This window comes from Drosophila simulans, chromosome 3L (genome assembly GCF_016746395.2).
Source record: "Drosophila simulans strain w501 chromosome 3L, Prin_Dsim_3.1, whole genome shotgun sequence".
Classification (NCBI taxonomy): Eukaryota; Metazoa; Arthropoda; class Insecta; order Diptera; family Drosophilidae; genus Drosophila; species Drosophila simulans.
The window spans coordinates 12,313,163-12,329,242 of NC_052522.2; the positions used below are offsets into that span (position 1 = coordinate 12,313,163).

At 43.9% G+C, this 16,080-nt stretch overlaps 5 protein-coding genes and 1 long non-coding RNA gene across 10 annotated transcripts in view; 3 read left to right on the forward strand and 3 right to left on the reverse strand.

The window, feature by feature from the left end:
- Positions 1-7: 7 nt before the first annotated feature.
- On the reverse strand, positions 8-3,292 carry LOC6737842 (melanotransferrin). The gene is made up of 7 exons (XM_002084634.4): positions 3,103-3,292; positions 2,602-3,029; positions 2,399-2,532; positions 2,173-2,333; positions 1,663-2,114; positions 1,438-1,602; positions 8-1,370 (listed from the first exon to the last, which is right to left on the reverse strand). Exons 1-7 carry the CDS (start codon positions 3,161-3,163, stop codon positions 312-314), a joined length of 2,460 nt encoding a protein of 819 aa, XP_002084670.1. The 5' UTR covers positions 3,164-3,292; the 3' UTR covers positions 8-311.
- Positions 3,293-3,435: 143 nt separating this feature from the next.
- On the forward strand, positions 3,436-3,918 carry LOC6737843. Its single transcript, XM_016171380.2, has 2 exons — positions 3,436-3,556; positions 3,615-3,918. Exon 2 carries the CDS (start codon positions 3,619-3,621, stop codon positions 3,793-3,795), a length of 177 nt encoding a protein of 58 aa, XP_016031618.1. The 5' UTR covers positions 3,436-3,556; positions 3,615-3,618; the 3' UTR covers positions 3,796-3,918.
- A 145-nt stretch (positions 3,919-4,063) lies between these two features.
- On the forward strand, positions 4,064-5,060 carry LOC6737844 (phosphomannomutase). The gene has a single exon (XM_002084636.4). It carries the CDS (start codon positions 4,200-4,202, stop codon positions 4,962-4,964), a length of 765 nt encoding a protein of 254 aa, XP_002084672.2. The 5' UTR covers positions 4,064-4,199; the 3' UTR covers positions 4,965-5,060.
- On the reverse strand, positions 5,015-6,895 carry LOC6737845 (kelch domain-containing protein 4). The gene is made up of 4 exons (XM_002084637.4): positions 6,648-6,895; positions 6,278-6,583; positions 5,799-6,219; positions 5,015-5,739 (listed from the first exon to the last, which is right to left on the reverse strand). The coding sequence occupies exons 1-4, from the start codon at positions 6,759-6,761 to the stop codon at positions 5,057-5,059; spliced, it is 1,524 nt and encodes a 507-aa protein (XP_002084673.1). The 5' UTR covers positions 6,762-6,895; the 3' UTR covers positions 5,015-5,056.
- Positions 6,896-7,030: 135 nt separating this feature from the next.
- Positions 7,031-16,080, reverse strand: part of LOC6737846 (ankyrin repeat domain-containing protein SOWAHC) — a 34,929-nt gene continuing 25,879 nt past the window's right edge. The window contains exons 1-7 of one of the 5 annotated variants that reach the window (XM_044923077.1): positions 13,717-13,740; positions 10,702-10,791; positions 10,596-10,601; positions 9,854-9,926; positions 9,518-9,607; positions 8,054-8,080; positions 7,031-7,992 (exon numbers count right to left, since the gene is read on the reverse strand). In XM_044923077.1, coding sequence (XP_044779012.1) covers positions 7,331-7,992; positions 8,054-8,080; positions 9,518-9,607; positions 9,854-9,926; positions 10,596-10,601; positions 10,702-10,791; positions 13,717-13,725 — 957 coding nt within the window. In that variant the 5' untranslated portion in view covers positions 13,726-13,740 and the 3' untranslated portion in view covers positions 7,031-7,330. Of the gene's footprint in view, positions 7,993-8,053; positions 8,081-8,492; positions 8,539-9,517; positions 9,608-9,853; positions 9,927-10,595; positions 10,602-10,701; positions 10,792-11,315; positions 11,435-13,716; positions 13,741-14,700; positions 14,755-16,080 lie in introns of those variants that run through there. The other 4 variants (XM_039293303.2, XM_039293302.2, XM_039293301.2 and 1 more) reach the window with 4 other exon arrangements.
- Positions 11,589-12,348, forward strand: LOC27207947. Its single transcript, XR_001600637.3, has 2 exons — positions 11,589-11,893; positions 11,964-12,348. It is a non-coding gene; the product is annotated as an uncharacterized LOC27207947 (long non-coding RNA).

Genomic DNA, 16,080 nt, shown 5'->3' on the forward strand with positions numbered 1-16,080 from the left:
AAATAACTCCTTTATCTCGTTATTTTATTTGTATACTTATATAAGCGGTTGTAAAAGATTCGGCTTACATCTCCTAGGTACATTTTTTGGACGGTCTTAGTTGGTATGTACACAAACAAATACTATAATAAGGCACAGGACTTTATAAATTATAAATTAAAGCCTTCAACAGATATTTTTCGGCTAATTAGAGTTTCATTTTCGGACGGAAGGGATTTCACTTTTAACTTAATCATATTTGGAATGTAAAAACGTTGATATGTTTTCTCTTTGTGCTAGAGATTCAGAAATCTAAGTGAGTCTAGTGTGATTCAGAGCATTGCAACCAGGGAGCCCACGAGGAGCAGGCCCACGGATAATGCCACCTGGGAGGCACCAGCATAGCAGTCGGTGATGCGGCGAGCCCGCATGAAGTCGCTGCCCAAATAGGCATCGTACCTGCGCTTATTGGGCGGGATGACTTGCAGCTGCCGCGTGGCGTCCTGGAAGATCAGATCGTAGTGCCCGATCGGCGAGGAGAACATGCTGAAACTGAAGGCGTCCACTTCCTTGCGACCGTACAATTGTTGGGCATAGGTCAGCAGATTGATGTAGGCATTCATCTGGGTCTCATTGTAGTTGACTCCGCCGCGGGTGACCACAGCATTGGCCTTAACCTTGCCCAGATTGCAGCGCTTGTATTCCTGGATCTCGGCACGAGTACCATCCGTGCAGAGCAGCTCGAAGTCATCGTTCAGGGCATTCCTGGCCCACCATTCCTTGCGTTTGCCGCCCGTGCTTTCCATCACCGTGGTGTGCTTCATGAAGGCCACGTGACCGCCGCCCTCGACGAGGCAACGGAATGCACCCGTGTGCCCGTAGTATTCCTCGGAGGCATCGCGACGACAGTAGCGATAGCTAGTTCCATGACACAGATCGCACATGCTGTCGTATGGCACTCCGGTGTTGTACTCATTGCTAATGGCACCCGGCACACACGACTTGGTGAAGTACTCCGCGGCAGCTCGAACCGAATCGCATCCGTAGGGACGAATCCAGCCGTTCGAGATGAATAGCGCCATCGGATATGTCCAGCCAGCGGCGGTGTTGATGCCCGTGTGGCAGGTATTTTTACCCTTCAGGTAAGTTAGCTCCGTATCGGGATCATCCTCCTTGGCCACGGCCACCACATAGTACTCGGGCTCGCCCAGATTGTACACCTCCGACATGAAGGGCACCAGGTCGTAGTTGAGGCCACCAGTGTAGACATCGCCGGCATCGAAAACCGAGATGTCTGCTTTGCCCGCTTCGATGAACTGCATGCAGTTGATGTGGGAGTGCATTTTCTTGCAGATGAGTTCCGGTTTCAGGAGGTGAGCCTTCAGGGCAGTCTAAAAGGGATTTTGTAAAGGATCAATCAACTGATCTTGCTATCTATATAATCAGTCTTCCACTCACCCTCATCTTGATGCATTTATCAAGCTCATTCTCTGAAGTCACGCAAAGCGTCATCGCTGGAACTGGACACTCACGGATGCCGTAGATAAAGTTGATGGCAGGGCCCAGGTACTTGGTAAAAGACTGATCATCTTCGGGAATCAAGGTTAGAGCACGACTAGAATCCTGTAACAAAACAATTGAATGTTAAGACAGATCAAATCACGGAAAATATGATCCACTTACCTGGAACAACAAATTTGGCTTGCCATAGCGCTTCGACTCGAAGATGCGGAACTTCTCATAGAGTATGGAAGTGTTCGTGCCGTCCTGCTGGTTTCTTTCCTCTGCGAAACTGCTGTCCAATCGCTCGCTGCGATACTGATCGTATTGATTCTGCGTTCTGTACGGATCATTATTATCGAACTGGCCATAGCCATTCTGTTCGTTGAAGTTGTTACGGCTGTTGAAGCCTTGTCCTCCCTGCCTGCTCTGATCATCACGTGTGCCATCGGAGTAGAGCTCGGCGATGCGCTTCAGGAACTGCTGATACTGCTTGCGATCGCTGAAGCTGCGAGCCGAAGATGTGACAATGGCATCGGCGGGCACTTGGCCCCAATTACACTGGCGATAATCGTTGATGGAGGCACGGCGACCGTCGCGACAGAGCAGCTCAAAAGTGTCGGGTGCTATGTTCTCTAAAAACGCAGCTTAGATCAATAATGGGTTTTCAGGAGAATCCCTCTAGTAACTCACTGAATTCGGTGGTTTGCAGCATTTCATTCACAGTCGAGTGGCGCAAGAAGGCAACATCTCCTTTTTCCAGCAGACATTTGAAGGCTCCTTCGTAGCCAAAGTAGGGATCCGCAGACGAGCAACGTCCTCCGGGGATCTTTCCAGTGCACAGCGTACAAAGTCTGGTTTGGGAATTGATATGTTGTTAGTTAAAGTGTGTAAAATTGTGGCTTTTATGCGGCATTACTTATCGGAGTTGTCGCCAATGGGATTGTGTTTGTCGGAAAGCGAGTACACAGCACACGAATTATTGAAATAGCTGGCGGCCGTCTTCACCTGGTTGTTGCAGTCCACCACTTCCATGCCGCCCTCCCTTTGGAGCTGAAAAAATATATACAATTTGATTTTTATTTAGTTGTCTAATAAAACACTTGAAAGATGAATTCTCACCGTGTGAATGGGCACAATCCAACCGGCCAAGCTGCCCACCCAGGGGAAGCACACTCTCTTGTTGCGCATGTCGCGCAGATTGTTCAAGTCTGGCAGAGATCCCTTTTTGATCACGGCCACGGATTGATAGTCCGCAAACCCACCCTCCACTTTCTCCTGCATGATGGGTATGAGTGAGTTGTACCGTCCAGCAGTGAAGACATCGCCCGCATCCAGCGTGGTGATGTGCGCCTTCTCGCGATCGATGTGGTGGATGCACTCATCCGCACTGTAGGCCATGAAGCAGGTGAGATTGAGGAACACCTCGTCGAATAGCGCCCGATCCCGCTCGATGGCCACCGTGAGGTTCTGGCACTTGTACTGCTCCGCCTGGCTCTTGGTGCACCACACCATCCGTGTGGTCTTGTGCTCATCGTAGTGATGTTGTGCTGCAAAATCGTGGTTTTAACGCATGCCAACGCCCTAGAAATGGGCGACTTTCGTATTCCAGCCGCAACTTACCGTTAGCGAGCGTAAAGCATAAGGCTCCGACTAGAGCCACAAAAACGAGGCTGCTAGCCATATTCGCGATATAAGTATATTAATAAGTGAATTAACTAAAAAGATCTTTCCCCAAAAACAATTACTCAAACAAAACACCACACCCAAGCCCAGCTCAAGAAAGCCAGTGTAACCAGAGCGGACAGGATTGACAAAATAATTTCAAAAAATACCAACAGATACAAACACAGTGGAGACTGGTAAAGTGAGATATGAATCAAGAAACATATTTGTCATTTAAGAAATTTCTTGTTTAATCTATATCTATATATATTATATATATAATAATCTTGTTTATTTACATTTTACTTTTTTTCAAGCTATCTCTTTTGTAGTATGTATTTACTGTACTTCCCCACAAGCACTGTAGTGTGACCACATATTTGGCGTTTTCTAGCATCTTACGTCCAACCAGGTGTTTTGTGTTTTATAATAACAAACCGAAAAGTTAGCTAAAATATTCAATTTTTTAGCTAAATGGCAGTCCTGCGTGGTTGGAGATTCGTTGGATTCGTGTCCTGCATTGTGGGCGCAGTGGGCCTCACCCTATACCCCGTGATTGTGGACCCAATGGTGAACACGGAGAAATACAAAACGCTGCAGGAATACAGCAAAATCAAGCGAGATGAACTGCAGCACATTAGAAGGCAGTAGAACCCCCTGTTATACTTAAGAACCCACATATGTGTATTCTAGTTTGCCTGATAAAGAACTGCAATGTACATATTCCTATTTAAATAGAAGCCATTAGTCCTCTGACAACATGAACTCCATGAATTAAACTGTTTCTTATACGTGCAGGAAAATCCACATAATTGTGCTTAAATGTGTATATTCTCATTGCTTTAAATAGTAAATTTAACGTAAAAGGCAATTCAAAACATTAATTTTGTGTGCACTTTGGTTCCGGAACTGGTTCCTCGCCGGTGCATCGAAAGCTTTAGGGGATTTCTCACCACTGCGTTGCCGCTTGTAAAATTCTTTATCTCGAATCATACGTGGACATAAATATCTGGATATTAAACACCTGCTGATTAACCACCCAGCTTAAATGCAAAATGAGCACCGCCGCATTGAAGCGTGATGAAATCCTGCTGCTCTTCGACGTGGACGGCACTCTAACGATGCCCAGATCCGTGGTCACGCCGGAGTTCGAGGAGTTCTTCTACTCGCGGGTGAAGCCGAGGGCGACCATCGGAATCGTCGGAGGATCGGATCTAGAGAAGATGTTCGAGCAGCTAAACGGCAGGAAGATACTCAACGAGTTCGACTTCATATTCCCGGAGAATGGGCTGGTCCAGATCGAGGGCGGAAAGGAGGTGGGAAAGCAGAATATCATCATGCATTTGGGCGAGGAGACGGTGAAGCGATTCATTAACTTTGTGCTGCGCTACCTGTCCGAACTGGATGTGCCCATCAAGAGGGGCACCTTCATCGAGTTCCGGAATGGCATGATGAACGTGTGTCCCATTGGCAGGCAGTGCACTCGGGAGGAGCGCAACATGTTCGCCGAATACGACATTGAGCACAAGGTGCGCGAGAAAATGATCAAGGACCTGAAGCAGGAGTTTGCCGATGTGGATCTCACGTACTCGATTGGTGGTCAGATCAGCTTCGATGTCTTCCCGCATGGTTGGGACAAGACCTACTGCCTGCGACACATCGAAGCGCACTACAAGTTCAAGGAAATCCACTTTTTCGGCGATAAAACGGAGCCGGGCGGCAATGACTATGAGATCTATAGCGATCCTCGAACCATCAGCCATAGGGTATATACTCCCAAGGACACGCAACGCATTCTCACCGAGATTCTGGAGCTGTGAGAATTTCGAGCTTGCTCAGCAGTTGAAAATATTCCATTTTTATACATGTGTACAATTGTTAACCAAATTTAATATATAGTCATTGGAAATTCTTAATCCGTGTCCATGCCCGAGCTGCTGGAGACATCCTCATCGCTGCCACTGCACTCCTCGTCGGAGCTGCTGCTGCCGCTATCCTCCCACTCGTGGGCCTTCAAGCTATTGGGGATTAGCACCTTCCACTCCAGCTTGTGCAAGTCCAGGGCGTAGAAATCGTTGTAGGTGAACTGCTTGTCGTCCTCTTCGAAGATGCCACCGAAAATATACAGCGTTCCCTTGCACACGCACATGCCGGGATTCATGCGCGGAGATGGCACATTCGTCGGCTTGGGTTTGGCGAACAGGCTGGGTATTTTGGACACGAATGGCGCGCTGGTACTGGGACCGCCAACGGTGACCGTGAAAATGCCATCCGTGGTGGTGGTCACTGGCTTATCAACAGCCGACATCTCCACATCTTTGCTCTCCTCCGAATCCTTCTTCTCAGCGCTGCTGCTTTTAGTTTGGATCTCCTGCAATCTCCATGTTTGGGAGGTCAAATCGAAGGCCAGTAGATCATCGCCGAACTGTCCGTGCACATCTTCGTCGTCCTCATCGACGTCCATAACACCACCGAAGGTATAGGCCTTGCCATTCGCAGCCACAGTGCAGCCAACGCTGCTACGCGGTTTGGGCTTATATCCGCCAGGTTTCACGGGTGCCCACTTGTACTTGTTGTCTGCATCGCCGGCGTTTTCTGAATGGAAGCAGAAGATATTAAAATAAGGAATATGAATCAGATATTCTAACTCTTACTATCTTGACTCAGGACAAACATATCCGTGTGTGTTACTCCTCTGTCCGCCTCCTTCTTCATGGAGGCCCGCGAGTAACCGCCCCAAACGTAGATCTTTCCCTCCGGAGAAGCTGCAATGCAGCAGCCAGAACGTGGAGATGGCACAATTGCTCCTCCTATTTCCGCTTTAAGCCATTGATAGGATTCCAATGAGAAGATGTGCATATCATTGAAGTAATGATACGATTGATTATTGTCATGGAAGCCACCGAAGATGAACAGGCGCTTCTTGGAGACGGTCATTCGATGCCCGCTCCGAGGACTTGGTCCATTGGGCGCAGTTATCCTCTCCCATTTGCGGGATTTCAGTGCGAACTTCCAGAGATCCTTGTAGTGATGGAACTGCAGCTGGGAGGGACTCGCATGCTCGCCACCAAACATCTGTAGAGTGCATATGGTAACTAACTTTCCACGGAGATCTCTTTAGCTGATAACTTACCCAGAGTTCTCCTCCATTGCTGGCCACCGCCACCATTTGGTGTCCACTTCTGGGCGTGGGTCCCGATGGCGATTTCAGCTGCCTCCACTCGGCGGTTTTGGTGTTGTAAAAGAACAAATCGTTATACACGGTGGTTTTTGTGCCAGTGTACAGTTCGCCGCCAAACATGATGAGCTCCTCCTTTTCCGGATGGCAAACTAAGCTGAAATTGGATCGGGGTGTAGGTGGCGGGCAAACGGACTCACTGATGGCTTCAATCTTGCCCTCCTTGGCCTCCAGCAATTGGATGATATCAGCTATATTTGCCTGTATAGTTTATTATTCGTTTAGTAAACATAATGTTATGGTTATTGCATTTGAATATCCGTACTTCTCCCAGTTTTTCCAGCATTTTCTTTTGCCGCGCCGCCTGCTTTTTGTCCGTTTTCATGGCGGTTTTCTCGGCTCCCTTGCCCTTCTTCTTGTTTTTGTCCTTTTTGCCCATGTTAAGTGTTTTATTTTGGCTCAGAAATTTAAATCAACAAACTTTTTTTGCCGCACGTGTATCGTTTATAAATAAAAGAAGAGGAAGACCTATTTTTTAGTTTACCGTATTTTCAGTATTTTCGACGGTATTATGAGAAATGTCTTAACGGTTTTTTTTTGAAGTGAGCGCGCAACGAAAAATTTAAATTTGGATAGATTCGGATATTTAAAACAAAAATCCCCTAAAAATTGTATTATGAGTAATAAAAAATAAAATCACTAATACAATTTATTCATAAATGCATAAAAAAGCATACAAGCTTTATTTTCAAATAAAAAATACACATATTAAATGATATATCATATTGAAAGTCCCTAGAAAAGGGCACAAAATAGGAAGTAACAAATGTTAGATACTTTTAAATGAAACTTTTACAAACACAATAAATTGTAAAGTCTAAATAATGGTCAATGCTTAAAGTATATATTAGTTAATTTAAAAACAAATACTTTCACGATTCCATGGTCAATGTTAAAAGTTGTATGGTATGTAGACATTCAGCCTGGGCTAACAACAATATTCAGGTATTAGGATTGCGAGGGATTGCTGTTCGAGGAATCGCGACAATTGACCGACCAGCTGGAGTCGAAGCCGCAGGCGGAGTCCGAGTCGGAGTCCACGGCGAAGGATGCGGCGATGCCCTTGGGAGCACGCAACTGATTCGGTGTCGTGGGCATGCTGCTATAGCCGCCATTTAGATTCGAGCTGGAGTTCGAGGAGCAGATGGAATCACGCGGCGAATCGGTGGTGTTCGATGCATAGGACGAACGCTTCGAGGACTTATTCCGCTTGCTGATATACTCCACCGCCTTGGGCGGCGGCATTAGGTCCTCCGATCGATGCGGTATGTTGTCCGCCGATCCCCACGACTTGTGCACTCCATCGTAGATGTTCCGGCTATTGGGCACACTCGCCCTCGACGGAAGGCCGCCGTTCGTGGCATAGGGTGTGCTCATCGCTGCCCTCTGATTCGGATGGCGACTCCGTGTCGTACCAACGTGGTGATGATGACGCTGATGAGGGGCTCGGTGAGATCGAGGGTGATGGCGATTTGCTGCTCCCGCCGACCCGCCATTGCCATAGCCCGTCGGCCCATTGCCCACTCCCAAGAAGTTGCTGAACGCCTCGGTGGTCTTCTTTACCCGGACATTCAGAGAACCAATCCGTAGGAAGCCCAAATCTTTTTCGACTGCAATGGAAAAAAAATATACTCAGTCATAAAATTTAATTTGCATTTGAGAATGACTTACTTGCATGCTTTTTGCGAGCCTTGATTTCTGCAAAGTGGACAAAACAAATTAAATGCATTAATATTTATTCATTTTTTATAATAATCATATCAAATGAACGTGCATAAACTGAAAAATAATGCCTTGGGTTAGCGGACTTTTTGGAAACAATTATAAAATAATGCGAGCGATGAGCATAAACATTGAAAATAATACAAAGAAAACTTACCAACTTGGCAACGCAAACGGGAAATGCAACTCAAATGCTAGCAAAATATAACTAAAATACAAGTTTTAAAGCTACCAAAGTACAAAAAGCAATATATATATATATACAAAGGCTAAATATATAAAAGCTAATGTGGCAAATTCAACGTAAAGTTAGCAAAATAAATTGAACATCGCACAAAATCAACACTAAGGATTTTGAAATACTCAAGATCGTTAGATCTCAACCTGCCTCCACGTTCCGTTGAGTCCGCCGCTGAATCGCATCGCTTGTATCTCTACATGCAGCAAAATCGAAAATAGATAGATAGATAGATAGATTGATTCCCATTTAACATTATCATTACTGACTCGATTTGGGGTTTGTATGGTCTACATTTCAGTAAGTTTGATGGATAAATTATTATTATTGCCCAAAGCGCATTCTCTTTGTTAACAGAGTTAAGTTTTTCTTTTTAGGTTTATAGTACTTATTTATAAATTAATGCTTTTGTTTTAAAGGTGCCAGTAGTTTATTGTGCTTTTCCTTGCGATACACATGCGATTATTTATAAAAATGTATGTACATAAAAGTGTGATTACTTATATTAAGTTAATACACCTTGGTAAAAAATATGAACTATATTAAGGCCATGCTTTGGTACTTAAAAGCTAGTAAAGTTTAGTGATGTTACAAAATTTCATAGATACCGGATCAGTTACAGTGTAAAAGTATAGAATGTATAATATAGTACAGCCCCAACCAATTGTTGTAACATATAAGAAATATACATTAGCGCAATGTTGAAAGTGTAAATACAGGTAAAAGATGTGAGGATAGCAATTAACCATGCTCCGGTGGGTTAGTAAATACATCTTTGGCCAACGGCCGCCGGCTGCCACCCGCGGTGGCTCGAAAGGTCTTGCGCAGGAAGCTCTCCTTGCGACGCGTGCTGGCGCCACGGAATGGCACCGGTTGCCCCTCCATTTCGCAGGGCAACAGATCGCCGTCCTCGGTGGCGGGCTTAAAGATCCCCGAGAGCGGCTGACCCGGCTGCTTCTTGGGCCGCCGACTGACCATCATCGACTGGGAGCGGGAGACAGCGCCACCGCCAAACGAACCACCGCTGATGGTGGCAAACCGATTCTGGGCCCGCTTCTTGCCACGTGTTAGTGCACTGCTCAGTGTGCCGCCGGTGATCTGACTACTCTCAACGAAGCCCAGCGTGCGGAAGCTGTTGCCCACATCCGCACCGAGGAAATACTTTTCATACTCACTGCTGCACGTCGAGGCCGAGACGCTCGACCGCTGGCGACTGTAGTCCAGTGGCTTGTTGCCGCTCCAGTCCATGATGTCCCGATTGGCCTCTGCAGGATTGACAAAAAAAAATAATTCATTTCAGTTCATTTTGTAAAATAAAGTTCATAAATGGCACATGAGCAGGTCAATTTAAAATTAATGTAGCATAAAAAACATATTTAATCAAAATTTTCAAAGCATTTCAAGCAATATAACAAACAATACAAATTATTAATAAATATAAGTTAATTTTTATGACTTTTTTGGTTTCTTAAATGTTGTATGTTGGTTATAGTAATAATATTAGTACTCACTGTAGACATTCCAAAGTAATTCAAAGATGTTATCCCTACCAAACTGGGTGGCCAAATGGAGAGGAGTGTATCCCTGAATAAAAGTAATAATAATAAAAATAGAAAATAAATAAATGCAAGTAAATGGTTCATTAAATACCTAAAATTATTCTAGCAACTTATAATTAAGTAGGAATTAAAAATCACGCTGATTAAAGAGTTAAATGCTTTAAATTCCCATATGAATTATAAAATCCCCAAGTGAATAGTTTATTAAATACTTTAAAATATTCTGATAACAATTAATTTTGTAGGAATTAAAATCCAAGCTGTTTATAGTGTAAAATAGCTTTAAATTTTTTTTTTGGCAAGAGGCGCATCGAATCCTGCGGATTGTGATTGACAATTCACTTTGTTTTTGAAATGTGTCTGTGACATTTGAATACAATTGAGTGAGTTTAATTTCGCCGGAACAAAGCGACGTTCAATTTAAAATTTTGTAAACTCGAAAGGATTGCGTTGCCTGGAAGCGGGGAGGTGACATGCTGGTGAGGACCAATTGGATATGCTCGTCATGATTTGTCACAGCCTGCTCTATCCGAAATGCAGAATTCCTGCGGGAAAGGGTTATGTTCGGAGTCGCGATTCGGTGACATGTGACGCCGATTCACGCGCGACTGGGACAAGCCAATAAGTTGGCTATCGTATATATTATTAAAATGGCCAAAATAGATGTACACATCACTTGACATCACATACTCACCCCGTTCTGCAGCGGAGTCAACAGTTGGCGCAGGCGATCACATGGAAATAATGGGGCGTTTTAATATCATGACGTTTACACGTCTGCATCTCAGATAATCGCTTACCGTTCTCGCATTCACATCCGCCTTGTAGGTGCCGGCAATTAGCTTAACCACATCCTCGTTTCCGTGCTTCGCTGCCCAGTGTAGAGCGGTCTGAAAAATTAGTAGGGGATTAGTGAGTCTGTCTAGGGGAATTTTTCAAATTTCATGATAATCATGCGCAGGCAGCAGACCATATTCAAAGCAAATATTAAGCTAAATCTGAAGTAAGGTGACATTATCAACATATTGTAGTTATTTCAAACATATAGAACTGTATTACTCCATTTTAAAAATAATAAACGGTAATTCTGATGTATAGTCCGCATATAATAACGTAAATTACATAATAAATCTTTGGAAATTGAATAAAATTGAGATTGTGGGAGTTTAACCTTATATCACTTTTAAGTATCTCTTATTTATTTAACTTATCACTTAACATAGAGTATCGATGACTTAAGACAGCAAGTTTAAAACCATCTAATTTAATACTAGTTACATTTAGCTGGTGATAGCTTCCCTTTTTTTATGTTTTCACAGATATTTGTTGAGGGATTAATTGTGAACACGCCATCTGAACGGTAGTCGGTGTCCCAATCGCGACGCAGATGCCCCACTTCTGGAACTATTTGTACCGTCATCAATTGGTCCCTGGACCGCCGCACTCGGCATCGTCCCCGCGGACAGGGACGCGGACGCGGACGAGGTTGAGGACTCGACCCAGCTGCCGTATCCGAGATTCAGCGATATAAATAAATTGGCCAGCCACCGCCGAATGCCTGTTGCCTCAATTATTTTCATGTTAACATAATAATTTAGTATGGCAAAACGATTCGCTCGGCTGCGATAAGCCATTTGCTGGCTTACTGGCTGGGACGGAACTGGAGCCGAAGCTGGAGCATCTTGGCCGCGCAGATCTTGGCCAGATCCCGCCAGCAGCAGTGCATCTCCATCTCGGCGCGCGGCGGTGCATGTCTGATTTTCTATAGAATTGTTTGCCGCCGCACTGCAGCCCACGTACATGTATGTATACATATATCCACCATGTGTTGACAATGAAGACGGTCACTTTCCTGACTTTCTGGGCTTACTGGACAAACGCGACAAGCGCGAGGATCGAAAGATCGGAAGATCGCAAGCGGGAACGGCCCGAGAACAAATAGAGTTTCAGATCCTCAGTCAATTCCCATAGTCTGGTCGATGCAGGCGATCGGTATGTAATTCTTTTCAAGGGAAATTTGTTTCGTGTCTCCCGTTTAAGAAGCTCCACCATCCGCATCCAGCTCCATCTCCAGCTCCCGCCGCTGACGTAGTTATTGCTGTCGATGCATCTTAATCTGCCCAGGCTGGCATTTAATCTCGTCCATTGTCTTTCGACCACAACCAATGATCACGGCCAGGAGCTGCAAGCTGGGAATCGCGAACTGGGCATCTGGTAATCTCAGCGAGAAGCTGGAAGGCTGCGAGATGGGGCAGCGTGAGCAGCGGTGGAATGTGTATATAATTTGGTTACAGTGCTACTCTGCGACTCCTCTCTATTCAATTAGCGCATTTTTTAGCGCATTAGATAAGGCGAATTAAATTCTCAAACGATGCGACATGGTGGCAAAAAGTGAATCAGGGAAACAATAAAGCAATCAGCATCTCGATTGATTTCTATTGGATTAATCTTTCGATATATTTATTCGATGTGAAATAGGTTTTGAGGTCATTTTCTAACTCATAAAATGTTGAGAAATATTTCATTAATATTTATAACATATTATACTATTAATTTATGAAAGAAATGCCTTTGAAATAGCTTAAAAATTTGTTAGCCTGCTTCTATCTGACAACCTAAATAATAAGCTTTTTATTTTGGTAACTGAATGGAAAAAAGATAGATAGATAGTTTAATATACTATTAATGGCTAATTGATAGATATTTCCTTTAGATAATTAATTGATAGTTAATTTAAGTTCTAGTTACTATTCCCGCAAATATTAGAACATAGAATTTATAACAAGGCTGTCGTCATCTTTCCACTGCCTGCGTTTAATTATAAAAGGGCCGAGATTCGCATCGAAGTTGGCATTGTCCATGGATTATCGCCTTGTTAGCCAACTGGATGGCAGATGCTGAAAGGTTTCTGCGGCGACCGGTTTGGGCCGGGCTTACAAATCGTCTCACGCGCAGTTCGCAGGGCTGCGGAGCGATTTTAGCCATTTCGGGAAGTTGCCGCTACAGTGTCTGAGTTTGAGTTTGAGCCAGAGTCTGAGTCTTAGCCTTAGCCTTTTTACATATGGCACGTTGTCCGTCTGCACGTTTAAATTTATTGTCCATTCCATTAATGGTGGCAAGGGACAGGAATTTTGTGTCTTTGAAAGTGAAATGCCATAAATTCTTGTGTCTCGTTCAGCTGTGGCATTGTATTGGCACACCGCAAGAGCAAACAGAGCGATTTGCCTCGCCGCCGGATCCTCCACACCGCCAACCACCGCTTCACTGCATCGTCGTGGATTCAGATTCGCATTCGGATGCGGAATCCTTCCTGCCCTCGCATCCCAGCCCATTGCATACCCAAAGTGGCCAGAAATTCCAGCTGCGAAGATTCCAATACCTAGGTCGTGCGACATTTAACCGTGTTTGCCCTGATCCGTTATTGCTTCATGATCATAAAAGGATGTTGGCGAATATCTCACACGGTTCGCGGTTTGGAAAGCCTTCTTAAGGACGATCTCAAGGTGGCTGAGAACAGCATTTTCCAAGGGTGTGTTGCTATATCTCACGACTAACTTATTCCAAATATTTAAGAGGATCGCTTAAACTTAATATAGCTAAATCTCTAAAATACCAATCTGTTCCAATTCTTTATTACTCAAAAGTATATATGATATCGAAATACCCTTTGAAACTAGATTATGAAATATTCGTAGATTAATGTGGGATGAGCTTTTATTCTTAGACTAATTCATAGTTATGATAGTATACTAATTGCAAGTTAATCGATTAAATTGTTATGTATAATTTTATTAAGAATACAAAGTAATACTTACATACTGCATTCCGCAACATCCAATGAGCATATGAAAAAACACAAAGCATAATTAATAAAATTAGAGCCCAAATAGGGCACACAAAACCACTCAGAAAAACAGACACAAATTTAACTTCCTCACACAGCAAAAAAAAAAGAGAAAATGAAGAGACCAAAAGGATCCTCTGGGCAGGATTTGGATAAGGCCGACAAGTGGCCATTATATGTGCCATTTTCGCTTAACAAGTTAATAACACATCCAGGAGGCAGCTTCAACGGCAATTACAGCCCCTCATTTCATTTTTCTGGCAGATGGATATCGCGAATGTCCCGAGGACGAAACTGCAGCTAGTCAGCCAAGCCAGCGAATGTCCTTGCTCCTGAGCCAAAGCCAAGAAGCCCTAATGGTGCCAACTATGTATGATAATGAGGGTCGCTCATCGGAACTGGAATTCCAATGCGGGCTGCAGGATGAAGTGCAGATGAAGTGGAGTGTATCCCATGTGCGGATGTTCGTTTAGCGCCAAAAGTCGAGCGCCTGGTTTTCCAACGTTCCGTCGCCGGGAGGCGTTTTTTGATCGAAATTCGATATAGCGCTGATAAGACGGGAATGGCTATGAAAATGGGTCTGGCAATTGGAATGGGCATGGGTATCGCTTGACGGACGCCGCAAAACGTTGACCGCTGTAACCCAGAAGCTGTCATTTTGATGAATCGCCAGGACACGAGAACTGTCATGTTCAACATGGCCAGCTCTGGTTATAATTAAGACTCGCTGCTTCGGTTCCTTGGCGTAATTGCACCTCGGATCGCACGGAGTCAGCAGAGATCGGTCGGTGGTGGGCAGCACACTGCTCTGGAGATTACTTGCAAATTAATTTATCATTAATGTTGCACTCGCACCATTTTCGACTGTCAAGAGCTCGACAATCTTGAAATAATGAGCAACAAAGTCATGTTTTTCTAGCCTGCCAAGCGGCTCATTAATGCGAGTTTAATTTGTGTTTGTTTTTCGGAGCTAGTTACATATCGGAGTGGTCATGTTCATACTTACGCCCTATTATTTTGGAATTTCCGATCGGGTTGTAGATGGTTCATAGTTGTAGTTGACCGAAAAAGAAAGCATTAGAATGGAAATGGTAATTAAAAATAATATGTTAAGTGTAGATATTGTTAAAGCAAACACTTAACAAAATTAGGCAAACAAATCTGCAACTTAGAAACTAAAATATCATTCAAGAATGAAATCCTATAAGCTTTTGTTTCTAAGTTTTTAATATGAAGAGCATATTATACCTAACTATACTGTTCTGTACTTTAAATCTTATTAATTTAGCTTTAGTTAAACAATAATTTCCCCTAAATTGCTGAGCCAGCTTTATTATAAATCACAAAGATTTAAATCAGTAGCTAGAATAATTTAACCCCCGCATTTAAGACGCCAATCTAGATACTATGCTGTCTATCTAGCTATATACCATACCATCTAGTTACTATACTATCTAGTATAGGATATCATATTTGAAAGGTGTGCTCGTTCCCAGAGTGCTTAAAACCAATTCACCCAATCTTTTGGGACATAATTGTGAAATAGAAACAATTATTTTCTATTTAATGCCACGACAATCAATACCAGCGAGCTGGCCAAATCGACAACTAGGTCTAATTGCCATGCCATATATTCGGGCCAAATAGAATAGCCAACAATCCTTACAAGCGAACAACAATAATCACCCGGTGCGCGATAAAAAAATAAAATAAAACAAGAGCCATAATGACAGCCAAAGTCTTCACAGCGTTTTTATCTGCGGCAAACAATCTAAATGATATATTAAGCGCAAAGCAAATAACGCTCTTTTTGTCGTCACCATGTCCTTTCTCTTTCGCTCGCCGCTTAAGTTCTCCAATTATGCGGATTATTAATTTAACTGGGTTTGCCCCTCGTCCGCGTCCGTAGTCCCTCCCTGCTCAATTTGGCCACTGGTCACTGGTCCGTGGGCCGATCGCTGGCCACTTGTCGTTTCACAAGTTGTCAAAACTTGTCATTTAACCGACAATGAGCCTTGTTTGCTTTAATCGTGGTTATTATGCGTGCGGCTGACTTAGCCGCTCCCTCGGAATTATTAATGATGCGTCCGCCGCTCTGGCAGCTGCTCTTTCCTGGCCAGTGGACACTGCCTACTGGACACTCTCCACTGGCCACCACCACTGCCGCGGGGACTGCTTATTGGCATCTCCGAGAGTGTCTCTAATTAGTGCACTCAGCGAAAAAGGCAGCACTGCGAGAAATTGGCTATATAATTACTGTCAAAATAGTTATTTTAAAATTTAAGGAGCTCTTTACATTTTATTTCAACTAGATTTTGTTGGTAAATGCCAAATG

What these genes read in the sequence shown, in the direction of transcription:
- LOC6737842 (XM_002084634.4), bottom strand. Translation starts at nt 3,163, where the DNA reads ATGGCTAGCAGCCTCGTTTTTGTGGCTCTAGTCGGAGCCTTATGCTTT. An exon ending in ATTGGCGACAACTCCGATAA is followed by an intron (nt 2,334 to 2,398) that starts GTAATGCCGCAT and finishes TTCCCAAACCAG; the next exon opens with ACTTTGTACGCTGTGCACTG. An exon ending in ATAAATGCATCAAGATGAGG is followed by an intron (nt 1,371 to 1,437) that starts GTGAGTGGAAGA and finishes AATCCCTTTTAG; the next exon opens with ACTGCCCTGAAGGCTCACCT.
- LOC6737844 (XM_002084636.4), top strand. Translation starts at nt 4,200, where the DNA reads ATGAGCACCGCCGCATTGAAGCGTGATGAAATCCTGCTGCTCTTCGAC.
- LOC6737845 (XM_002084637.4), bottom strand. Translation starts at nt 6,761, where the DNA reads ATGGGCAAAAAGGACAAAAACAAGAAGAAGGGCAAGGGAGCCGAGAAA. An exon ending in TGCTGGAAAAACTGGGAGAA is followed by an intron (nt 6,584 to 6,647) that starts GTACGGATATTC and finishes TAAACTATACAG; the next exon opens with GCAAATATAGCTGATATCAT. An exon ending in GTTTGTCCTGAGTCAAGATA is followed by an intron (nt 5,740 to 5,798) that starts GTAAGAGTTAGA and finishes GCTTCCATTCAG; the next exon opens with AAAACGCCGGCGATGCAGAC.
- LOC6737843 (XM_016171380.2), top strand. Translation starts at nt 3,619, where the DNA reads ATGGCAGTCCTGCGTGGTTGGAGATTCGTTGGATTCGTGTCCTGCATT.